The sequence below is a fragment of the Somniosus microcephalus genome, chromosome 3 (assembly GCF_052327205.1).
Source record: "Somniosus microcephalus isolate GS21.2 chromosome 3, FLI_Smic_1.0, whole genome shotgun sequence".
NCBI lineage: Eukaryota > Metazoa > Chordata > Chondrichthyes > Squaliformes > Somniosidae > Somniosus > Somniosus microcephalus.
Genome location: NC_140989.1, coordinates 116,581,854 through 116,608,138, shown reverse-complemented (window position 1 = coordinate 116,608,138; position 26,285 = coordinate 116,581,854). Strand labels below are relative to the sequence as shown.

Sequence of the window (26,285 nt, the reverse complement as noted above, 5' to 3'; positions counted from 1 at the left end):
TAATTTCTTTACTTTATGGATGGCTGTTTTTTCTTTTACACCCTTTTCTTCTCAGTGGAATATATTTTTTTTGGAAGTTGTAAAATAACTCCTTGAATGTACACCACTGATCATGTATCGTCTTACCCTTTAATCTATTTTCCCAATCCACTCTACTCAATTCCGCTCTCATACCTTCATAGTCTCCTTTATTCAAGCTTAGCACGCTTGTTTGAGATCCAACCTTCTCACCCTCTAATTGAATATGGAATTCAACCATGTTATGGTCACTCATTCCAAGGGGATCCTTTACTTGGACATTTTTAATTAATCCCGTCTCGTTACACAGGACCAGATCTAAGGTTGCTTGCCCCCTGGTCGGTTCAGTTACATACTGCTCAAGAAACCCATCCCTAATACACTCAATGAACTCATCCTCAAGGCTGTTCTGCCCAATTTGATTTGTCCAATTAATATGATAGTTGAAATCCCCCATAATTATAGATGTTCCCTTATTACAAGCCTCAACTATTTCCTGATTGATACTCCGTCCCAACAGAGTTGCCACTGTTCGGAGGCCTATAGACTACGCCCACTAGTGTTTTTTTCCCCTTATTATTCCTTACCTCCACCCAAACTGTTTCATTATCCTGATCTTTTGACCCAATATCATTTCTCTGTATTACAGTGATTCCTTCCTTTATTAACATAGCCACCCCACCTCCCCTTCCGTCCTGCCTGTCCTTCCTGATCGTTAAATAACCTGGTATGTTTAATTCCCAGGCATTGTCACCCTGCAGCCATGTTTCTGTAATGGCCACAAGATCATACCCATATGTAGTTATTTGTGCCATTAACTCGTCTATTTTGTTACGAATGCTACGTGCATTCAGATAGAGAACTTTCAAAGATGTTTTGTGACACTTAGTTCCTGCTTTTGCCCTTTTTATTACTTTACCTTTTACTCCATACCTTCTGCCCCTTCCTGACACGCTCTGGTTTTTAATTTCCCCTTATGTTCTTATGTAGAAGTCAGGGGCGGAGCCAAGAGCCAAGACCTGGAACCTCCCAGGTTAGTCGGGAAAGAGGAAGTGAAACTATACACAGTGGGGGAGGGTAATATACATGAGAGCAAAACGAATACAGGATCAAGACAAACAGATTTCATTACATTCACCCCTTCTATAGATTTAGTCCATCGGGGTGATGTTTCTTAAAAGTTGGTATAAGTGAGTCTGTCAGGAGGTTTTGCAGTTCTCAGTGATCAGCGCAAAGCCGGTTGGGGTGCCTCTAGGGGAGTGGATTCTGGTTCCTCTGCTGTCCGGGCCTCCGCAGTGTCTTCCAGGTTATCTGCAGTGTCCTCCAGGTTAAAGTTGGGTATTGATACCTCTGGGCGTCCTGTCTCTTTGTAGTGTAGGTCTTCATCGGGTAGTCTCCCATCGTTCTCTCCGCTCCCCGAGGGAGCGAGGTCTTTAATGGAACAGTGTCCTCTCGCCCGTCAGAGTATTCGATATAGGCGTACTGAGGGTTTGCATGGAGGAGCTGTACTTTTTCCACAAGGGGGTCCGTTTTATGGCCTCTCACGTGCTTCCGCAATAGTACTGTCCCCGGAGACGTCAGCCACGCGGGTAGAGATATGCCCGAGGTGGATTTCCGGGGGAAAACGAACATCTTTTCGTGAGGGGTAGCGTTAGTGGCAGTACATAACAGAGGCCTTATGGAGTGGAGCACGTCTGGGAGGACTTCCTGCCAGCGGGAGGTCGGAAGGCCTTTTGACTTTAAGGCTAACGTGACAGCCTTCCAAACAGTAGCATTCTCCCTTTCCACTTGCCCATTACCCCGGGTGTTGTAGGTAGTGGTTCTGCTAGTGGCTATCCCCTTCGAGAGCAAGAACTGGCGCAGCTCGTCACTCATGAATGACGTCCCCCTGTCGCTGTGTATGTAGTTCGGCATGCCAAACATGCAGAATAGATTACAGAGACACTTGATGACCGTGGCACTGGTCATGTCTGGGCAGGGAATGGCGAAGGGGAAGCGGGAATATTCATCAATAATATTGAGGAAGTATACGTTACGGTCGGCAGAGGGAAGGGGTCCCTTGAAGTCCAGACTTAGGCGCTCGAATGGCCGTGTGGCTTTGATAAGGTGTGCACGGTCAGGCCTGTAGAAACGAGACTTGCATTCCGCACAGATGCGGCAGGCTCTGGTCATTGCCCTGACCTCCTCGATGGAGTGGGGCAGATTGCGGGACTTTATAAAATGGTATAGTCGGGTGACCCCTGGGTGACAGAGGTCGTTGTGGAGACCCTGTAATTTGTCCGTATGAATGCTGGCACACATTCCCCGCGATAGGGCGTCTGGGGGTTCATTAAGGGCTCCTGGCCTGTACATAATATCATAGTCAAACGTGGATAGTTCGATCCTCCACCTGAGTATTTTGTCATTCTTGATTTTCCCCCTTTGTTTGTTATTAAACATGAAAGCCACCGACCACTGGTCGGTGAGCAGGGTGAAACGTTTGCCGGCTAGGTAGTGTCTCCAGTGCCGCACTGCCTCCACTATAGCCTGTGCCTCCTTCTCGACAGAAGAGTGTCTGATTTCAGGTCCCTGAAGGGTTCGGGAGAAGAAGGCCACAGGTCTCCCAGCCTGATTGAGGGTCGCAGCTAAGGCAAAGTCTGACGCATCGCTTTCGACTTGAAAGGGAATGCATTCGTCCACTGCACACACTGCAACCCTTTCAATGTCCTGTTTAATACTGGTGAAAGCCTCCAGAGCTTCAGCTGATAGTGGGAAGGACGTCGATTTAATGAGGGGTCGGGCCTTATCAGAGTAAGTGGGCACCCATTGGGCATAATACGAAAAAAATCCCAGGCACCTTTTTAAAGCTTTGGGATTGTGTGGCAGGGGCAGTTCCTTTAGGGGGCGTAATCGGTCAGGGTCCGGTCCAATTACCCCATCTTCCACCACACAGCCAAGGATACAGAGACGGGTTGTGTTGAAGACACATTTGTCTTCGTTGTAGGTTAGATTCAGCTTTAGGGCAGTTTTTAAAAATCTCGCAAGATTTAGATCGTGGTCTTGCTGGTTGTGCCCGCAGATAGTGACATTGTCCAGATAGGGGTAGGTAGCTTGTAGTTTATTCTCGTCAACCATGCGGTCCATCTCACGTTGGAAGACCGAGACCCCATTTGTTACCCCGAAGGGCACTCTGAGAAAATGGTAGACGCGCCCGTTCGCCTCGAAGGCGGTGTATGGGCGGTCCTCCGTTCTAATGGGGAGCTGGTGATATGCGGATTTGAGGTCGATAGTCGAGAAGACTCGGTATTGCGCAATCTGGTTGGCCATTTCTGATATGCGGGGTAAAGGGTAGGCGTCCAGCTGGGTATAAATATTAACAGTCTGGCTGTAGTCAATTACCATCCGTTTCTTTTCGCTATTTTTAACTATGACTACTTGGGCACGCCACGGGCTGGTACTGCATTCAATAATGCCTTCCCGCAGGAGTCTGTCCACTTCCGCCTTGATAAAGTGTCTGTCTTCCAGACTGTACCGTCTACTTTTGGTCGCTATGGGCCTACAGTTCGGAGCGAGATTAGCGAATAAAGAGGGCGGGCTGATTTTTAAGGTTGATAGGCCGCAGACTGTGAGTGGCGGCTGGGACCCGCCATATGCTAGCGTGACACTTTCGTGGTGGCACTGGAAGTCCAGGCCCAAGATTACATTAACAGAGAGTTCTGGCATCACGAGGAGTTTAAAATCCTTGTAGTCCGTGCCTTTTACAGTCAGTGTTAACACACAGTAGCCCAAAATGTCCGAAGTGTGGGGCTTAGCAGCCATAGCAATTCTGCTCCGTGTAGGGGTTACCGTTAATGAGTGCCGCCGTACCAGGCTAGGGTGGATAAAACTCTCGGTACTCCCACAGTCAATTAAACATTTCGTTAAATTCCCGTTTACCTGTATGTCCATCATGGATTTTGTCAACGGGTGTGGCCTGGATTGATCCACCGTGATCGAAGCCACTGTTGGGCCCTGGGCGGCCGTTGAGTCGGGAAAAGATGGCGGATCCCAAGATGGCGGCCCGCACAGCACGCACGAGGCGGTGACGGAGTTGGAAATCGGATTCCCCCTGCAGACTTTGCTAAAATGCCCCTTTTTCTTACATTTGAAGCATGTAGCGTCCTTCGCTGGGCATCGTTGTCTGGGGCGCTTGGCCTGGCCGCAGAAGTAGCATTTCGGGCCTCGAGACATTGCCGCTGTAGTAGGACTCCTGGGTGAACTTCTGTGTGGGGACTCCGGCGGCGTAGAGCTGGTCTGAGACCTGGATGGGGAAGATGGCTGATTCCAAGATGGCGGCCCCCTCAGCGCGCACGAGACAGTGAGGGCCGCATGGCCAGAAGAATAAGAGTCAGAGTTTCTCTGGGCCACGTCCAGCGATCGCGCAGTGGCCACTGCCTTTTTTAAGTCCAGGACCTCCTTCTCCAGCAGTCTCTGCCGGATATAATTCGATTTGAGGCCCGTGATGAAGGAATCGCGGACCAATTCGTCAGAGTACGCGTTGGCCGTCACGGCCTTGCAGTTACAGTCCCGGACCAGGTCCTTTAGGCCCTGTAAGAAATCGTCCATTGATTCCTCTGGTCGCTGCCTGCATGTAGCCAGCAGATGTCTGGCGTACACTTCGTTTACCGGCCTCTGGTATTGGGCCTTCAGGATAGTGATGGCCTCCGTGTAAGAGGTGGCGTCCCGGATGAACGAATAAATCCGATGACTTACGCGAGTAGTCAGTAGACTCAGTTTATCTACCTCGCTAGCGGATGAGGCCCCCGCGGAGAGTTCGAAGCATTTGAGCCAGTGTCCAAATTGATTTGATGCTTCAGCAGAATGTGGATCCAAGTCCAGACGCTCTGGTTTTAGGAGTCGATCCATCCTAGTATTCTTTAGTGATTAAAATTGATGGGCCTTCAATAACCACAAAACTAGAAGTTATAGACTTAAACAAGTTGGCTTTTAATCACTAAGATCAGAGCTAACATCTCAACACGCCGACTGGTTCACAGGAATGAATCATACAGATCCTGGGATCTTTATGTAAGAGAAGTCAGGGGCAGAGCCAAGAGCCAAGACCTGGAACCTCCCAGGTTAGTCGGGAAAGAGGAAGTGAAACTATACACAGTGGGGGAGGGTAATATACATGAGTGCAAAACGAATACAGGATCAAGACAAACAGATTTCATTACAGCTATGTTGTGGACGCAGCATGCAATAATGATCCACGGCACCCTGGTTGGCGAATACTGTAGAGAACATCCAGACTGGTCAAGGCACCTGAACCTTAACTTCAGCATCCCTATGGTTTGCTCGATAACTCATTGCATGGTGATATGGCTGGCATTGTAACTCTCCTGCAGTTGAGTGGAGAGGTTCCTCAGATGTGTCACGGTTGAAGGGGATGTTTCTCCAAGCAGCCATCCGGTCAGGTTGGTCCCAGGTACAAACACTGTGGGGATATTTGACTGATGCAGTATAAAGGCATCATGGCAGCTCCCAGGGAATTGTGCGCAGATCTGCATGAAACTCTATTTAAGATTGCAGACGAGCTGAACACTGATGGACTATAAGGGCTAGTGGTTCACAGATCCTCCTGGCTGGTCAGGACGTGCTTTGATTGCCATGTGTGTGCAATCTATGGTGCCCTGTACCTGTGGGAAGCCAGCCAGAGATGCAAACCCCAATGCTCGCTCTGTCTGACTGTCTTCATCACACAGAAACTTTATATATCTGTTGGCCCAGGAAAATAATCCATCTGTCACCTGCCCGATGCATTCGTGAGCTGCCGGCTGCAACACCCTTGATATGTCTCCTGTCGCAGCCTGGAAGGAGCCAGAAGCAAAAAAATTCAGTACGGTGATTACTTCAACTGCATGGCTGGCAGGTCCAGCTGGCAGAAGGTCTTCCTCTAAGAGAGGGACGAGGTCAGCGGCCACCTGCCATGTCATCCGGCGCCTCCTAAAGGACTGCTCCTCTTGGAGGTCAAGGAAACTGAGCCTCTGCCTGTACACCCCACTGGGTGGGTACGGTCTTGTGTGAACACGGGCCCTATGTTGCTGCCTTCTCTGCTGCCCACCGGCATCTCCCTCCTCAGCTCAATGTTGCTGCTGGTGCATTTTTCCTGCTCTAGAACACTGCAGCAATGGGAGTACGCATAGTCCCTTGCTGACTCTAGAGTCTAAACATCACCACCTCAAGCCAAATACTGTTACCAAACGGTAGCCACAATGAACTGAGGAAGCACCTGCGAGTGTAGAAGCTTTCACATGGGAAGTTAAGCACCTAAATAAACATCCTGCCAATCCGTTTCCCTGGTGACCTTGCAGACAGTGGGAAACACGTGCTGCAATACTTTAAATGAATTTAAGGTTCTCATTGAATTATAGGACGCCGATCTAAATATGTTTATCACCTTCCCGCCTCTGCATAGCAGGAGACTTGTTGGATCCGCTGACAGCTGCCATGAAAATTGCGACGGCTGCATCAGTGTCGGGTTTGGGGCAGGTTGGACGGTGGGGGGGTTAATATCGAGGCCATAATCACTGCCAGATCATGGTGAATCAGAGTTAAATTTGTCATTGAGCTACCAGATAATATAGATGGATTCCTGTCTCCACTACATGGGAGCTTAGCTGCAAAGTATATAACCCTTTTGCCATGGCATTGCTAGTTGGCTAATTAGTACAAGTTTGTGGGGTGGAGGAAGAAGTTTTTGGTGATATCATGGTGTGCAAGTGTTCATGTTTCCTGACGATATAGTGTCAGGGATGTTTCTTTGTTCCAGGGTGGTTTGAAGAGATTTGGACAAAAAGGTTCATACTTGCCCCAATTACTACCAACTTGACACAAATGAGCCCTCTACCCTTGAACGCTCCAAATAAACTTCATGGGGTCAATTTGAACCCCCCACCAGGTGGGAACGGTGAATGGGAGGAGTTAAGTCAGCCAAACCGACTCGCTGGCCTGAGGTCACTCCGCCATTTTCTCTTTGCCAACTTTCAAGTCAGTTGAGGTTTCTGCTGCAGACAGGTGGGGCCTAATTAAAATGCAACTTTGATGGCCCGATGATGTCGTTGGCATCACAACGCTATTTTCACTGCAACTTGGGGGAAGCCTGCCTTGTAGCAAAGCCACCAGATAAACCTAGTGGGGTGCTGCAGAGTGCCCAGAACAGGCTAAGGTAAGTTTTAGTTTTTGCAGTTCAGGAGAATTCCTTCAGGAGTGCTCCTCCCAGCTCAGAAGACATCCATGGGCCTCCCTAGCCCCGCCTTTCCTCTTCCTCCCCATTCCGACATATGTGTATGAACCCCCGCGCCCCTTAGTACTTACCCTGTGCCGTGGGTCTTCGGTGAGGTCCCGCTCCCGTTCCAATTCCCGCTCACGCCCGCTGGTTACGGGCAGGAGGTAGATTCGAAAATTTTAAATTAGGCCTGACCATCAAAATCGGCTGAGTTAAAATCAACCCCCATATCTCTGATTGTAACAGTGGAGATGTGATCAGAATTTTACTACACAGAGCAATATGGAGAAAGTCTTTCCTGTCTACCAGTCTGAGATCGTTTCTATTCTCGGAAAGTGATCTGGACTCGGGAAGTATTTTACTGAGCCAAAAATGAACGTAAAGATGTTCATATCATTGGTTTGATCAGAGCATTTGGATAAAGTAATTGGCCCAGAAATTCTGGTCTCCACGGTTGAGTACGCACGGGGTACTCGCCCGTAGGCCCGATGGAAGTGCCGGTTTCCTGCATGCGCGGGAAACCAGCACTTCCGTTCCTCTGAACGAAGGGGTTCAGAGGTCGAACGCGTGCGCGGGGGAGGCTGCGCGTGCGCATCGAACTTCGTGTTTTTTTTTTTAAAAACAGGTTTTCCTGGGAGGGTAAGCCTGCAGAATTTAGAAATATAAAAAGCAGGCGTAAGGCCTGCTTTTTACAAGGTAAGTGGTGAATTAATTAAAATTAAAACATTTTTTCCACAGGTTCATTATTTTTAAATACTTTAAAGCAAGGTAAGTTGATTTTTAGCCCCGTTAGAAAATATATATATTTTTTTAATTTAAATTATTGTTTACAATAGTTATTTCATGTAATTTATAGTTTATTTAAAAATGTGATGTTTAAAAAAAATTTATTTGAAGGTTTAGTGCTATTTTGGGGCCGTAGTATTTATAAGTCTTGACAGCACTTCCTGTCAGACTTATGAATGGAGCATTCCCTGCTCCGATTGGCTGCCCATGGCCCACATGATCCCAGGGGACACATCGAACTAACTACGCCCCTGGGATACGCAAGTACTGCACGCCGGCAGCTGGACCAGGCCCCAGATCGGAATTCCACGGGAGCCCACAGCTCAATGGCCGGCACGCAAGGTAAGTGCAGGTCGGGGGCTTGCACCCGCGGGAAGCCCCCGACCCGAATTTCTGGGCCATTATGTGTTTTTGGCAAAGTATCTGCAAACCATGATACAGTAACGACTAACAAGTACTTAGGGATGGCAGGGAATAAAAATATACTGTTAGAAACATAGAAGATAGGAGCAGGAGTAGGCCATTCAGCCCCTCGAGCCTGCTCCACCATTTAATGAGATCATGGCTGATCATCCAAATTCAGTACCCTGTCCCTGCTTTCTCCCCATATCCCTTGATCCCTTTAGCCTCAAGAAATATATCTAACTCCTTCTTGAATATATTTAATGAATTAGCCTCAACTACCCTGTGTGGCAGAGAATTCCACAGGTTCACCACTCTCTGGGTGAAGAAATTCCTCCTCATCTCAGTCCTAAATGGCTTACCCCTTATCTTTAGACTGTGACCCCTGGTTCTGGACTCCCCCGCCATCAGGAACATCCTTCCTGCATCTAGTCTGTCTAGTCCTGTTAGAATTTTATAAGTTTCAATGAGCTCCCTCTCATTCTTCTAAACTCTAGCGAATATAAGCCTGATCGACCCAATCTCTCCTCGTATGTCATTCCTGCCATCCCAGGTATCAGTCTGGTGAATCTTTGCTGCACTCTCTCCATGGCAAGAACATCCCTCCTCAGATAAGGCAACCAAAACTGCACACAATACTCAAGGTGTGGTCTCACCAAGGCCCTGTACAACTGCAGCAAGACATCCTTGCTCCTGTACTCGAATCCTCTCGCTATGAAGGCCAACATACCATTTGCCTTCTTAACCACCTGCTGCACCTGCATGCTTACCTTCAGCAACTGGTGCACAAGGACACCCAGGTCTCGTTGCACTTCCCCTTTTCCCAATCTATTGCCATTCAGATAATAATGTCTTCCTGTTTTTGCCACCAAAGTAGTTAACCTCACATTTATCCATATTATACTGCATTTGCCATACATCTGCCCAATCACACAACCTGTCCAAATTGTACTGGAATTTCTCTGCATCCTCCTCACAGTACACACACCCACCCAGCTTTGTGTCATCTGCAAACTTGGAGATATTACATCTAATTCCCTTGTCTAGATCATTTATATACATTGTGAATAGCTGGGGTCCTAGCACCGATCCCTGTGGTACCCCACTAGTCGCTGCCTGCCACTCGGAAAAAAACCCGTTTATTCCAACTCTTTGCTTCCTGCCTGCCAACCAATTCTCTATACAAGACAGTACCTTACCCCCAATCCCATGTGCTTTAACTTTACACGCTAATCTCTTATGCGGGACCTTATTGAAAGCCTTCTGAAAGTCCAAATACACCACATCCACTGGTTCTCCCTTATCTATTCTACCAGTTACATCCTCAAGAAATTCCAGTAGATTAGTCAAGCACGATTTACCTTTTGTAAATCCATGTTGACTTTGTCCGATCCCGTCACTGTTTTCCAAGTGCTCTGCTATTACATCTTTTATAATGGATTCAAGCATTTTCCCCAGTACCGATGTCAGGCTTGCTGGTTGATCAACATAAGGAAATTATAATTGGCTTTGTTATCTGGTGTGATCCCTTGGTCTATTGCCAGTTTCACCAGCTTTGCTTTAGGAGGATTCAGGCAAAAGAACCAGGGGAGAAATGAGGAGACATTGTTTTCCACAGTGAGTTGTTATGATCTGGAATGCACTGCCCGAAAGGGTGGTGGAAGCATATTCAATAGTAACAAAATTTGCAGGGATATGGGGAAAGGGCAGGGGAATGGCACTAATTGTCGGCACAAGTATGATTAGCCGAATGGCCTCCTTCTGTGCTGTAAGATTCTCTGATTCTATAGACCTTATTTCTCATCTATATGCTGCCCCTCAGCAACATCGTCCAAAAACACTTCGGGTACCACATGTACGCTGATGACACCCAGCTCTACCTCACCACCACTTTTCTCGACTCCTCCGCTGTCTCTGAATTGACAGACTGCTTGTCCAACATCCAGTGCTGGATGAGCAGAAATCTCCTCCAACTAAATATTGGGAAGACTGAAACCATTGTCTTCGGTCGCCACCACAAACTCCGTTCCCTAACCACCAACTCCATCCCGCTCCCCGGCAACTGTCTGAGGCTGAACCAGACCGTTCACAACCTTGGTGTCGTATTTCATGCTGCAATAAGCTTTCAACCACATATCGGCTCCATCATCAATTCCACCTACTTCTACCTCTGTAACTTTGCCCAATTCTGACCTTGCCTCAACTCATCTGCTGAAACCCTCATCCATGCCTTCGTTACCTCTAGTATTCCAACGCTCTCCTGGCCAGACTCCGATCTTCCACCCAACATAAAGTTGAGCTCATCCAAAACTCTGCTGCCCTTATCCTAACTCGCACCAAGTCCCATTCAACCATCACTCCTGTGCTCGCTGACCTACATTGGCTCACGGCCCTGCAACGCCTCGATTTTAAAATTCTCATCCTTGTTTTCAAATCCTTCCATGGCCTCGTCCCTCCCTATCTCTGTAATCTCCTCCAGCCCTACAAACCTCCAAGGTCTCTGCGCTCCTCCAAATCTGGACTCTTGCGCATCACTGATTTTAATCGCTCCACCATTGGTGACCGTGCCATCAGCTGCTAAGGCCCTAAGCTCTGGAATTCCCTCCCTAAACTGTGAAGGAATAAGCCATATAACCTATTCAGAAAAATACACTATCTTTTGAAAGAATTCTGGCCTTATTAAAACATGACAAACTGGGTTTGGAAATCTAGAAACCTGACTATGAAAAAGCTGTGAAAGCATTCTGGCTATTGAGATAAGATAGTTGTTGACACTGAATCAATAACCTTATTGAAACAGAAGGTTAAAGGCTCCGGCATGCTGAACCTTTCGGAATGAAACAATGGTTCACCCTGGATAAGGTGTTCTAATTTACACTTGGTTCACCCTGGATAAGGTGTTCTAATTTACACTTCATAAAGAAGCACATAAGAGTAAGAAACATCTGCCTTCGTAAAAATGACAGCAAGTAAAAAACACACCTGCCGCCACACCGTTTTTTATGGTAAACTTAGAACACCTAGAGAAGAGACATGATTCTGTAATGCTACCAGCTGAGGTGACTGTAAAAATTGCAGGGGTCAGCAGAAAAATGACTAGAGATAATTAGCTTACATCAGCAGAAAACCTTAAAGGAAATACCACTGGAAGAGGGTATAAATATTGAACTCTCAAATGGGATAGTAGACACGCTTTAAAGGGGCAAAGCGATTCTTGGCTTCAGAGGTGGCTCTGTAAGTCTCCAACTCGTTGTACCTTGGGGATCAAAGGTATTTGATTTTGGTGGATATCCTAAATAGAACTTTAAGAACTGTAAAACTGTAGCAAAGTTAAGATTTGAGAGTAAGGTTATCTGATAATAAGATTGTAATCTTTCTCTTTTTGGAACTGTTAATGTTGCGATTGACTCACCAACTGTAAATTACATGTCGGTTCTTTAATAAATCTATATATTTTTAGAATTGTCTCACATAAGACTTCAGTATCAAAAACTCGCAAACTCTTTGGTGAGGAGTTGCAGAATTCTGGGGGAGTTTTCCAGACCCTCATAATATCCAGAACGTTACAGTCTGGCTAAACTTACTAAAAGTGCTATCTGGAGGATGGTAACATTTTCAGGTTGTTCCTTTCTTTTAGGGAGAGATAGTCCGGACCTTTAGACCCAATTAAGTGTCTTTAGGATTCGGCTACCTCAAACTTTAGTTGAAAGTGAACATTGAGAAATACGCCTGATCTGGGGTAGCCCTAAAAGGGCTAGGACTAGTAATTATCCCTTCAAAACCTATTCGCCTCTCTCTCCTTCTTTAAGACGCTCCTTAAATTCTATCTCTTTAACCAAGCTTTTGGTCCTCTGTCCCCTTATGTGGCTTGGTGTCAAATTTTGTTTGATAATGCTCCTGTGAAGTGTCTTGGGAGATTTTACTACATTAAAGGCGCTATATAAATGTAAGCTTCTGTTGTTGTTTTACCCCCCTTTAAATTAAGTGGCAACATGGTGCAGCCAGGGCAACCAAGACAGACAGATAATCCATATGTTTTTATACATTAACCTCTAGTAATGTTAAGAAATTGGCCTATTGAATTCCCTCCAATTACCTCCCTGTCTCTTCTGAAGGAGCTGACATCCTGGGATATGATTCAGTGGATGCCAACTGTACTCATGACCTTACTGGAGTGGACATACTGGAGTGGACATTCTTCATGTGCAAGTGCAGAACAACAAATGACAGCTGCTTACTCAGCCATAGGGGCAACCCAATTCTGTTTTCACCAGATATCTACACGTGCACACTTTCCAGCAAGTCTCACTGGATGATGAGCAGGAGCAGGAACCCTGGCTAATTTTTTTTTTCCTAACCCAGGGTACAATGAAATCTACTGTAGTACTGCCAATGTCTCAGCCTGCAAATACCAGGGACTATACCTGAAACAGTTTTGGTCTGTCTGGCTCAGTTCACACTGGGCAGTGCATTTAGCAATTGATGGGGAAACTAAATAATGGGGTTTTAGAAGTGACTTTCTCTGAAATGGCTAAAAGAAACCTTATTGCACATACAGCTTTGTTAAAAAAACACAACATACATAAAATGCACTCCATTTATATCACCTTCATTTTTCCCTCTCGTGCACGACTTCCTGTAAAGATCTTGCTTAAATTATGTCCATTCAACGACCACATTGTCTTGTAGAATTCCACAAAACGCTCGACTACAGTCTTCTTACTGGCCATTCCCAGGCTCTCTAGCTGGCTGTGCAAAACCTATGAAGAGCAAAGAACATGACTCCAGAGTAATGAAACAGCCTCGGCAGCTTTGTGTTGTATCCAAGAAATGATAGCTGAAATTATTTTTATGGTCCTCATTTTTGACTGATCTTTATTTTCTAAGTCTCGATAGGACATAACCTATTCCCCAGCTGAGAACACAGCCCTCTGTCAATGCTGCATTTAAGCTTGGTAGGAGGCAATAGACAATGATCTCTTTTGCCCCTGTCCCTGTAGGGAAATGCATTGCATTTCGACAGCATGGTGGAGGCCAGGAACGCTGTGTGGGCAAAACTGGACACAAACCTATGTCCTACTGCACTGTGCCACTAGCAGGTTGGAGAGGAGCTACATATAAAATAGACACACACACACACATATATATATATATATATATATGAAAAGGATCATTGCTTGTAAGAGATTCTAAATTTAGTGTTATTTTGCAAGATTCACAGAAATTCAGAATTTTAGTGGGGTGAAATTGGTTACTGTGGGAGAAGGGACCTGGGGATTGGGATCCGCGATTAACCTGCGTTCGTTGATTGCAATGCAAATAGCACGTAAAATCCGTGCTGCCTGCTAATTAACATGATTTCTGCGTGTAGCCAGTGCTACGGTGCTGTTCACTGGCTGCACGCACGAGGAGGGGGCCTGATATCGGGAGTGTGCATGACGTTACTTCAAGGCAGCCAGGACCTCCTAAAGTGCATTGTGGCTGCAAATTGAATGGAAAACGTCTGTGAGGTTAATTGGCAGAAAGCGTGCACCAAGGTTCTCTGCTGCTGCACCGGAAGTCTTGGTGCAGGAAGTAGATTGCAGGAAGGACATTCTGTATCCCTTAAGGGGGTTGGAAACCTCTCAGGCATCTGATGCACAGGCAGTGGGAGGAGGTTGCTAACGAGGTGAATGTGAGGAGCATGGCTCCTTGGACATGGTTGCACTGCAGGAAGAAGTTCAATGATCTGACAAGAGTTATCAAAGTAAAAACAATCTACAAATGGCTTCTCATAACAGCTGCACCACCCATAGCCTCATCAACTGCTGAATTCAGAGCACTCCCATCCCCCACCAATCTGCTATATGTGACAATCAGAATAGCACAGTTCACCCTCACACATTAAGCATTATTACACACATTTGGCAGCTATTCAATCAAGAGAGCTGTAAAGTCTGTGGGTTGTGCAGTTAATAAATACACAGACTTCAGAAGTAACAAACAAACAGGTCTTTACTATTCGAAGGTCCGGGCGAATCTGCCCCAGCAATCCTGCTACAACACTTATATACTGGTGTGGTCACTATCAGTATTACAGTATACAGAAGCCAAACAAATAGTGCCACACCTAAAGTAGTTCCCTTAAAGGTGAACGGTTACATTCAATAGTTCCCTTAAAGATAGACAGGTACATACACTACAATCCTCCCTTTTTAGCTTATTACTTACAGAGTCCCCGTTAAATATACATATCTTCAACTTCCTATAAAACAAATTACAGATATAATCTCGGTGGAGTCAATGTCATATAAAACAATTTACAAATATAATCTCGGTGGAAACAGTTCACAGGTTCAGTCTCTGCGGAAACAGTTCATAGATTCAGTCTCTGATCTTGACTCGTTCCGAACAACATTTCTTTGGTGTAGCCGGATTACCTGGCTAGCGTGACTCCTCCATAGCCTTTTTCTTGACGTAACAGCTTGAACCTTCGTCCTGTTGAACCAGCAGTGCGGACTTTTACAACCAACTGGCTGTCTTGACATTTTCCAGTTTTTCAACTAATTTAGCTCCTTTCGTAATGTCCCGCCTGGAATGGTAGAAGTGCTAATATTTTAGACAGTTATTATCTTCTGCTTCTTCTTTTTCTTTTCTGCCTTTTTGAAACTCTCGGAGCTCCTTTCTCGGCTGCCAGCTGTAGCGCCACCAACTCTCTATGTTCCTTAGACCTTAAGTGCTTCCTCCGGATTTCAGCACTTTGAGAGTTTTCATCACAAGCTGGGCAGACCACATCCTCGTAATATTCAGTGTCACTCAACAGGTCATGGTAATATTCGGGTTCGTCCTGAGTTAGGCCAGCGAGAGAGACTTCTTCTTCCTCCTCACCCGCCTGGACGTTAGCTGACGGTGGTTCCTTCCCTAAACATCTTTCTTGAAAAGCCTTCTTCATGCATTCATATTCATCCCACTCTTCCTGGGTTATCTGCCATTCCTTCATGACGGACCTCATTTGTGAGTTCAATACCTTCCTTTCCATCGGTAATTGCGTTATCAGGCTATTTAACCCTTCTACTGAAGTAACGGTTTCCACATTCTTCTGTTCACCTTGACGTGATTCAACGTACTTTTGGCATCCTTGTAAAATTTGTGTTGCCACCTCAGCTATCTCCGTGACTTTTGAGAGCTCCGAACTCGTTCCCCCTGAAGATTGAAGCTCGTGTTCAGATTGTTCCCCTTGCAGAGTCTTGTCCTTCAGCATATGAAGGAGTTGGCTGACCGTTAACTCTTCCCTGGGAACACGGTGGATCAGAGTCTTCTCCATTTCATCCACCTCTTTCTCCAATACTTCCACCTTACGTTCCTCTTGAACTTTGGCTTTCAGCGCTCGGAAAAGTTGCGCCCTGATGCTCTCTAGTTCATGTTCAGGGACCATTCTTACAGTGTCCTGTTCTTCCACTGAAAGGATTCCCAGTTGAATCTGTTCTTCAAGTTGTTGAACCTCGGTCATTGCCGCCTCATATTTGTCTTGGGTGTCCTTCAATGTTTTTATAAGTTCTTGGACATCCTGTCTTTCATGCTCTGCCATGATTTTCACCTCTAATTTCTCATCTATGGATGGAGCTTCTACCGATGAGTCTGTCTTGGCCTTGAGCTCATCAAGAATTTCCTGCAGCCTTTGGACTTCTTGCTCATGTTCAACCTTTAGTTGTTCATATGCTTCTACTGAAACTAGCTTTTCGGAGGCTGCCGAGTTAACCCCCTCCAGAATTGTAGCCTGGGCCTGTTCATACTGTTCTTTCAACTTCTCACACTCTGCTTGTAAGGAGTCGTAGAGAAGAACTGGAATAAAATCCTGGCTCCCTGAAGATTCCTCTTCCTTTGGTTCGTTCTGTAAATATTCTAGTTCCTGAACAGCATCAGGGGAATGTGATTGGTATTTGACCACGATGGCTCTATGGTCCTCTCTGCTTGAGCTAGCTGTCTCTGTAGTCTTTCCAGGTTCTCCCATTCGGTGTCCCAGAACTTTTCCATATTTTTCATCTCTTGTACGAGACGGTCACTCAACTGTTCTAATTGTTGTCGTACTTTGACATAAGTTTGCGTCCGAGCTCGGTGTTCTTCCGTCATGGATGAATCCTTTGCTTGAACAGGCTCAGAATTCTCTGTCAACCTGGAGTTCTACTCTGCAGCTTTATTCTTCTTGGTACCATAAGTCCTTCTGCATGTCTTCGTTTTCTTTCCCATCGTCGGCAAGTCCCTTTTAGCCTTGTCTTCCATATTCGACTTGGTCTTATCATCATCCATTTCAGAATCTGAGCTAATAGCTTGCACCGAGTCCTCCCTCATTATGGCTTTTAGGTAATGCCATTCCATGTCTATTTTCTTAATCCACTCCCGTCCTAGAAGTGGTGGTCCTCCCTCAGGTAATACGTACAAGTTCATTCTTGGGTGTTCTTTACCCCTATCTCTCACCTTGACTCTTATTTTCCCCACGGGGTATACGTTATGCCCCGTGTATGTCTGTAATACGAACTTGGTATTTCTTAAAGGTATGTGAGAGAATAGCCGGTGGTAGTCCCTTCGGTTGATGACTGATAGAGCTGATCCAGTGTCCAGCTCCATTCTTACTTGGACTCCAGCTATTTTTAGTATGACCCAGATGGCCTGTAGATCCGTTTCTTTACCCACATTGTGGATTCTCAGACTACCCAGCTCCTGGTTGTTTGGGTCTGAGTCTGAATTCTGTTCGTCTGAACTCTTCTCAGCCACCTTGTTGTACTTTTCTTGTGGTGGCTTCCTTTGATTATTGGTCTTTTTCCCGGACCGGCATACCTTCGCGATGTGACCCAGTTTGCCACATTTCCTACACTCTTGGTTCTTAAACCAGCATTGATTCTGGTCATGCGTTGTCTTCCCACAACGGTAGCATTTTGTTGTGCTTGAAGTAATTTGGTCCACCCCGAGTGCCTCCGCCTTTAGTTGCATTTCCGCCGTTCCTTTCGCTGCGGCTTCGTGCGATGCAGCTATAAGGACAGCCCTGTCCAGTGTGAGGTCGTTCTCTTCCAGTAGTCGCTTCTGCGTCCCTTCTTTGGACAATCCGCATACGAACTTGTCCCGCAGCGCTTCTGTCAGATTCCCTCCGAACTGGCAGTATTTCGCTAGCCTACGCAGTTCGACCAAGTATTCCGCATTGCTTTCGTCTTTCTTCTGCGTTCTTGCGTAGAATTTGAATCGTTCAGCCAGCATCAGCGGTGTGGGGTTCAAATGGTCCTTCAGCACAGCCACAATCTCTTCGAAGGTCTGATCCGCTGGTTTATTTGGTGCTATTAGATGCTTCAAGAGCCCGTATGTTTTTGCCCCCATCGAGTTTAGCAATGTTATCGCCTTGTCGTCTTCCTCTATTTTGTTGGCTTCGCAATAGATCTCTATGCGTTCCACGTACGTGGCCCAGTCTTCTATTTCAGAACTAAAGTCGTTAATATTCCCTCGCTTAGGCATCTTTCTTCCCTTGGGAGCAGCACCAGTATTTCTTTAGTATTCTTATTTATTTGTTTATTTCTAATATGGCGGGTTTCCCGCGAAATCGGCGGTTTCCCGCTCTTCCTTTCTCGCCCCGCCCACTTCAATGGCGGTTTCCCGCTTCTGGCGTCTTCTCCGCCTAATGGCGGCTTCCCGCGTTTCTTCCCGGTGGAAGGGGTACGCTTCCCCCCACAGCGGACAGGTTCAGCCGCTGGCTGGCTTCCGCACAGCTCCCCTTACTCGGCTCTGTCTTTTCCTCCCGCCCGCACGGCTCTACCGGCGCTGGGTACACTCCGTTAACGGAGGACAGTTCAGCCGCTGGACTGGCTCTCGCGCAGTCTCTCTCTCCGTACCCGGCTCTGTCGCTCTCTCACCCGCACGTTCGGTGCTACCGGCCCTGGGTACCCTGTTGGTGGAGAACAGTTCAGCCGCTGGACTGGCTCTCGCACACTCTCTCTCCCCTTGCTCGGCTCTGTCTCTCCCTCTCCCGCACGTTCGGTTCTACCAGCTCTGGGTACCCCGCTGGTGGAGGACAGCTCAGCCGCTGGACTGGCTCTCGCGCAGTCTCTCACCCCGTTTTCGGCTGTGTCTCTCACCCACTCCCGCACGTTCGGTTTTGCCGGCTCCGAGTACCCCATTGGTGGAGAACAGCTCAGCCGCTGGACTGGCTCCTCGCAGTCTCTCTCTCCGCACCCGGCTCTCACCCGCACGGTTCCCGTTCGCCTCCCCAGCCCTCTCGCAAACCGGTGTTTCCCTCCCCGGCTGCGGCTGGGTTTCTCTTCCCGCGCCTATTCGCAGGCTCAGCGCTTCGTGGCTGCGGTCGCTGCCCGGATTTTTCCCGCCGATCGCGGTCCGGCTGTCACCCGACGCCGTTGGACCTGACCTTTGGCCGGCACAGCTCCCCCTCGACCGAGGTCGAGTGCTCTGCCCTTATCCTCCGGATACTTCTACACCTTCCCCTACTCACAGTCTCTTCGGCTGCCTTGTTTCTTGCTGGTCGGCTCACTCCGCACCGTGGCAGAAGGGTAGTCAGTGCCTGTTGCTGATACAGCTTTTGTTGTTAGTCTTCCTGCTTTCTGTTGTTGCAGCCTCGTGTTTTCTTTTGGTAGCACAACGAGGGCGGTTGTCTCTCTTCGACGCTCTTCGTTGCTTTTGGTAGTCTTGCCGCAGGGTACGATCGGACTCGTCGCCACTGTAAAGTCTGTGGGTTGTGCAGTTAATAAATACACAGACTTCAGAAGTAACAAACAAACAGGTCTTTACTATTCGAAGGTCCGGGCGAATCTGCCCCAGCAATCCTGCTACAACACTTATATACTGGTGTGGTCACTATCGGTATTACAGTATACAGAAGCCAAACAAATAGTGCCACACCTAAAGTAGTTCCCTTAAAGGTGAACGGTTACATTCAATAGTTCCCTTAAAGATAGACGGGTACATACACTACAAGAGCCACATTACCCAAACATCTCGCAAGACTTTCACTAACACACTTCCCTCTTTCTTGCAGGAGGCGCATAACACAAGGCAACAGATAGCCATCGTTGGAGGAGTACCATGACTGCACATCCTTTTTCCCCATTGAGGAGAGGGCACTGTCCATAATGGGAAGGGGCAGAGCAGAGGCCGTGGCCACTGGCGATGCTGGAGGACACACCGAGCAGATTTTCTCCTCCTGCAGCCCACACACTCTGCATGACAAGCTGCAGATCGTGTTGACACACACTTCTTCCTCCCTGCTCTCCCCACACCACAACATAACCCATGTCCCTTTTTCACTTCAGCTCGCCAAGATGTGGAAGTCCCTCAGTCAGTGCAGGAAGATGGATGATGGCACTGTCATTTGATCTCACTCGCACAGCCGCCAGCACAGGTATTGACACTGTGCGTAATTTAGAGCCTAATGGGCACACCAAGAAATGCTTGGTGCACTGGGAAGTCTGCTGGAGAGCTTGCACGCAATGTCACAGAGCATGGAGTCCACCTCCAACCTGCTGCAGGGCTTTGCACAGAGCTTGGAGCCCATCCTTTTTTTAACATGGAACAAGTGGTTAGCTGTGGAACTCGCCATGATGGAGCATCTCATGACAAATCAAACTTCCATCGCAGCATAAAATGTTGCATGAAACCTCAGACGGCTGCTATCTTGGCTCTGGGTGCCACTGTTGAAAGGGGTTTCCAGGGCGTCACAGCGCTCCAGCACTCCATTCTCAAACAGAGCACGAGGAGTGCTGAGGCACCACCCCAAGAGAGTGGGATTGGTTCTATGGAAGAGTAACCTGCTGTCCTTTCTCAGGATGACAGCATATCTGCTCCCACACCTGCCACTCTGCCAGTGGCCTTGCTGGTGCCCGTCAGCCAGGTGGCCCAGAGCAACTCAAAGTCGTCCTCCAAGGCCATCTGCCGTCTCCTCAATGGAAGCTCAGTAGCCTTCCAGCTCACAAGCTCCAGCCATTGGGGAAGCAATTCACAAGAGCACCAGGATAAGTAAAGGAACATGAAAAACAGGCAACTAAGGGAATGCACAAGGGGGAATAGTTTCACTGTGTACAATTTGAGGTTATTGATTTGCTAAATTTTGTTTTGGATTTTCACTTGGTGTTGGCTTTTAAGTTTACAGTCAAGTCAGGGGAAAACCAATTAGTATTGAGTGAAAGAGCACAATGTGATGGTGGTTGTAAGAAAATAGGTTTGGAGTGTGGGACTGTTGGTGAATGTTGTGGTTAGTGGTGAAAATCGGGCGCTACGCAGTCCAATTTAACCCCCTAGGGTCGCTGCACTATCAAGCAGATAGACAGCCATCAATGGAGGTCCTAACAGCAAGCAACTCCAAAGAGTCCAACATGTATCAATATCCTTCCTCATCATGGATGTTGCTCAGAGATGTCCAGGCCGGATACTTGCAGGCTAGCCGAATACTACTGGTCAATACTGTGTTGTTCAATAATACAGTACATTCCAGAGCATAACTCGCTGAATAAAAAAAATTCTCATCTCCCTCTGGCTTTTCTGAAGTTATTTTAAATCTGTGTCCTCTGGTTACCGACCCTCCTGCAAGTGGAAACAGTTTCTCCCAATCTACTCTATCAAAACCCCTCATAATTTTGAACACTTCAGTGCTGAATTATGGGCAGTTTTTTGCTGCAGACTTATACCCATTGGGAAGTGGGTTGAGGCTACCCAAATTAATTTCACTCAAGAAATTTAAGCTTGGAAAGAAAGGAGACCTTTATTTGCACCCCAAAAATGAAAGTACGGCATCCTCATACTGTGCTATGCCGTATTCTTTGATTATTTTATTTATTTTCTGATGCTGTTATTCCAACAGTGGTAAAAACATTTACTTTCACCTAATTTTTGGAATCTAAAGCTGGTTTTCTACTGCAGTTCTGATTTGTATGAATTCCTTGTCTGGTTAACCTAATGACCATGACAGCTAGCCATGACATCATTAATTTTATATTCAGATCCTCTTGATCTGCAATATATTTTGTTGTTCAACTTTGAATTTGGTATAATCTAATTGTTAGATACACAGGTAGATGGGAGTCGAAGTTGCAAAGGGACATTGATAAATTAAGTGAGTGGGCAAAACTGTGGCAGATGGAGTTCAATGTGGGGAAGTGTGAGGTCATCCACATTGGACCGAAGAAAGTTAGATCAGAGTATTTTCTAAATGGTGAGAAGCTAGGAACTGTGGAGGAGCAGAGAGAATTAGGGGTCCAACTGCAGAAATTACTAAAAGCTAGTGGGCAGGTACAAAAAATAATTTAAAAGGCTAATGAAATGTTAGCCTTCATCTGAAGGGGGCTGGAATACAAAGGGGTGGAGGTATTGCTACAGTTGTATAAAGCTCTGGTTAGACTGCATCTGGAGTACTGTGTTCAGTTCTGGCGCCACACCTCAGGAAGAATATATTGGTCTTGGAGGGGGAGCAGCGCTGAGTCACCAGAATGATACTGGGACTAAAAGGGTTAAATTATGAGGCCAGGTTGCATAGACTAAGCTTGTATTCCCTTGAATATAGAAAATTAAGAGGTGATCTAATTGAGGTGTTTAAGATGATTAAAGGAATTGAGAGGGTAGCTAGAGCAAAACTATTTCCTGTGGTGGGGGAGTCCAGAACAAGGGGGTGTAACCTTAAAATTAGAGCTAGGCCGTTCAGGGGTGATGTCAAAAAGCACTTCTTCACACAAGGAGTAGTGGAAATCTGGAACTCTCGTGCCCAAAAAGCTGTTGATGCTGGGGGTCAATTGAAAATTTAAAAACTGAGATTGATAGATTTTTGTTAGGCAAGGGTATTAAGGGTTATGGAACCAAGGTGGGTAAGTGGAGTTCAGATACAGATCAGCCATGATCTAATTGAAGGTTAGAACAGGCTCGAGAGGTTGAATGGTCTACTTCTGTACCTATGTTCCTATAATGTTATATTTTAATAAGAAAATCTCTCTAACAATAAACCAATATCCCCTTCAAACTCCCCCTCAGTCAATTATCCTCAATAAGTAAATGATTACCTCCAATGCCACGTAAGACTGGACACTGTTGGTTCGAACTAGACAATCAAGGCAGTTTGTTCTGAGCGTTCCTGTCTGAAAACTTTAAAAAATATATAGTTAATATTAGAAGCTTGAGTTTTACTTTCTGTAAAATAGATAGAAAGTTGTTCAGTTTTGAAGCTGCAAACTCCAATACCCCTCTAACACCTGAAGATGGAGTCAGCAGTATGTTGCTAAGGATCATATGCAGAAACAAACCATCATCAGTAGTATTGTAATTTATGGTAGCAATGAATTTTCAGCAAAAGTGTACTTTTCTGAAGAACCAAGAATTTTCATACTGTACCTGGAGATTTGGAAACTGTGATGATTATTGTACTAAAAGACTGACACAGAAGTGTGCATCAACTTCAGCCTTAGTTGCCACAAGTATAAGGGATATAACCCAGTGACAGAATTAATACAGCAAATTTAAATGTACGTGAATGTTTAAATCATTTAAAAAAAATTATTTTAACATTTATTTTAACCCATATGCTGGTAAAAGAAGGCCGTATGCCTGCTTTTACTAGGTGTAAAGGTTTTGTGGGCTTTCGCTGGGCAGTAGTTGGGCAAATAGCCCGATTCTGTACCAGCAAAAGTGATTTTGTAGCAGAGGTGAAGGATCTGTCCAAAGCGAAACTTGACAGATCGCAAGTTCCAGGTTTTCCCACATGCAAAAAGCCAGAACTTGCGGAGCCATTCTGAGCACTTACGACAGCTAAAATCCGGCCATGTTTATTGTTGTCCTATTGTAAAATGGGAACCAGTGACAGGGACATATAGTTACGGTTTCCCAGGTCACATTGCCCACTTTGAAAATGGCATCCCTGGTAGGGTAACAGAAATGGAAATCAATTTAATATTTTTTTTATATAATCACCAAATTGTTGGTGTTAAAGGCCTCCTGCTGCCCACAACTGCAATTAATATTATTGGTTTTGTCCTATATATTTGAAGGAGGTTCAACAGTCTAAATGAGATAGCTATTTAATTACCTATAGTTGTTTCCTATTCTATTTTAATTTTATTAGAATTCGCCAGGGTTCTTGCTCCAGATCACTATCCAGTGATATCTGCTGGACAGTACACGTGCAGAGGTTGGGTGAGGACAGGATTGGCCGTGGTGTGTCACCACCATCCCCATGGTCACATAGGCTGCCAAAAATCACTGTCTAATGTCATACATGAAGAATGGCTACTTGGGCAAGGTACCAGCAATGTTCCCTCTAAGCTGCGTGTCCGTGCACTGATGGGAAATGTCCTGCGCAGGCTGTTCAATGGCAAAATTTAAAGGGATCACGCATTAAAATAAATGAGCCACGCAGAACAAAGCACAGCTTACAGCGAACATTGGGTACCATAGGACTGTAGTCTAGCACGTCAGCACATGCAGTGAGAACAGACGATTTGGGACTCGAAATTAATCATTCTCGTGACCACCCGACTCCGAGAACAGACCACCCCCACTCCGAAAACTGACCCCCCCCACTCCAAGAACTTCCCCCCCACTCCGAGAATTGACCGCCCCCCACTCCGAGAACACACCGCCCCCCCCGCTCAGAGAACCCACCGCGCCCCCCGCTCCGAGAACCCACTGCCCCCCTCCGAGAACTCACCGCCCCCCCACTTTCCCTACTTCTTTCCCAAGAACTAGATCCATCACGGCTTCCTTCTTCGTTGGGATTGAAACATACTGATTAAGAAAGTTCTCCTGTACACATTTTAGGAATTCTTCACCCTCCTTGCTCTTTACTCTGTTTTTTCCCCAGTATATTTTGGGGTAATAGTCCCCTATGATTACTGCTTTATTATTTTTACATTTCTCTGAAATTGGCCTACAGATTTGCCCCTGTATCTCCTTCTCACTATTTGGGGGTCTATAATAAACACCCAGCAATGGAACAGCTCCTTTTCTGTCCCTAACTCTGCTGCAGAGGACTCGGCTGCTAATTTTAAGAACCCAGCCTACCAGAGGCTGTTGGGCATATACCAGGAAATGGGAGGTGCACTGGGTATACTGTCAGCGTGCTTGCACACAGTGTCGCAGAGCATGGAGGAGTTTATCTCCAACTTGTGTCAAGGCTTCGTGCAGAGCATGGAGACCATTCTGTGCGACATGGACCGAGCGGACTGTTCCATCAACGCGACAATGGCGACCACCATCATGGAGCCTCTCCTGACAGCTTCCATGGAAGCTTAGATGGCTTCCATTTTGGTTTTGGAGGCCACTGTTGACAGGAGCTTCCAGATGTCATGTCACTCCAGCATTCTGTTCTCAAGTAGAGCTGCAGGAGGGCTGAGGTGCAGTGTCAGGAGAGTGGCCTTGGCTCCACAGCAGAGCTCCCTGCTGTCCTTTCTCAGAATGACAGCATACCTGCTCCACTGCCAGCCTCTCAACCAGTGAACTATTAAGTGCCACACAGCTGGGCGAGACTGCTCTGGCCATGCAGAGATGCTGCAATCTGCAGCCGAGCCCTCAAGGCCCACTGCTGCTCACGGTCGCACATCACGGCCGTCTGAAGTGTCCTCAATGGAACCTCAGCAGCCTTCCACCTCCCAAACTGTAGACACTGGGGAAATACTTCGTAGGAGCAGTAGGATAGGTAAACGAGCCCAAAAGACAGGCAGTAAGGGCTTGCACCAAGGTAATTCATAATTATTTCTGTTCACTGTTAGATAGAAAATTGAGTTGTTTGATGAGCTTGTTTTTTGTTCTGGATTTGGTGTTGGTGTTTATATTTGTAGTGAAGTAAGGGAAAGACCCATAAGGCTGTCCTGAAGGAAGGCAATAGGTGGTAATGTTTTCAAGGGGAGACTGGATAGGCACTTGAGGGAAATAAACTTGCAGGGCTACAGGGATAGAGCAGGGGAATGGGACTGACCGGATTGTTCTACAGAGAGCCGGCATGGACTCAATGGGCTGAATGGTCTCCTTCTGTGCCGTTATGACTCTATGGTACTAAGGATGGTGGGACTGTTGGTGTATTGGGGATGGGAGGGATGGTTTAGATGAAGTGCTCTTTGATGAGATGCTCTCCGAGAGCTCTGGCAGCTAGGGGCACTGGTGGTCGATGTCTCTCCTGCTCTTCCTCTTATTCATGCACCTCTTCCTGCTCCTGCCCAGGTGGTGCAATGTGCTGGTCCCTCATTATCGCAAAGTTATAGAGCATACAGCAGGTGACCACAAATCTGGATACCCACTCAGGGGAGTAGTGCAAAGCTCCCGCTGAACGGTCCAGGCAGTGGAAGCATTGCTTGATCATGCCGACTGTTTGTTCAATTATGTTTCTTGTGGTGGTATAGCTCTCATTGCAGGCATGCTGTGCAGCTGTGCGTGGGTTCTTGACAGGAGTCATGACCCATGTCCAGAAGGGATATACCTTGTCGCCCAGTAGCCAGCCTGTAATTTGATGCCCTGGTTGGAATTAAGGCAGCACCGAGGGCTGGCGCAGGATGAAAAAATGTGTGCTGCCAGGGTACCGGGCACAGACCTGCATGATGCGCTGCCCGTGGTCGCAAACCAGGAAGTTGAGGAAGTGGAATTGCTTTCGATTGATGAAAGTGATGCTGGGGAGCACACAAGGCAGTACGGGTGCAATCTATTGCAGCTTGCACCCTGGGGAAGCCTACCATGCAGGCGAAGCCGAGTGCTCACCCATCCTGCTTCACTCTATCCATGGGGAGCGAGAAGTAAGTGTTCCTCCTGGTGTAGAGATCCTCAGTGACCTCCCTGATACAGCGGTGGACTGCAAACTGGGAAATGTCACTGATGTCACCTGCTGCTGCATAAA

At 46.8% G+C, this 26,285-nt stretch overlaps 1 protein-coding gene across 1 annotated transcript in view; it reads right to left on the bottom strand.

The window, feature by feature from the left end:
* Window positions 1-26,285, bottom strand: part of LOC147121280 (polyphosphatidylinositol phosphatase SYNJ2-like) — a 263,000-nt gene that overhangs the window by 108,447 nt on the left and 128,268 nt on the right. Inside the window, exons 9-10 of the mRNA XM_085981525.1 lie at window positions 22,471-22,552; window positions 13,060-13,212 (exon numbers count right to left, since the gene is read on the bottom strand). Coding sequence (XP_085837651.1) covers window positions 13,060-13,212; window positions 22,471-22,552 — 235 coding nt within the window. The remainder of the gene's footprint in view (window positions 1-13,059; window positions 13,213-22,470; window positions 22,553-26,285) is intronic.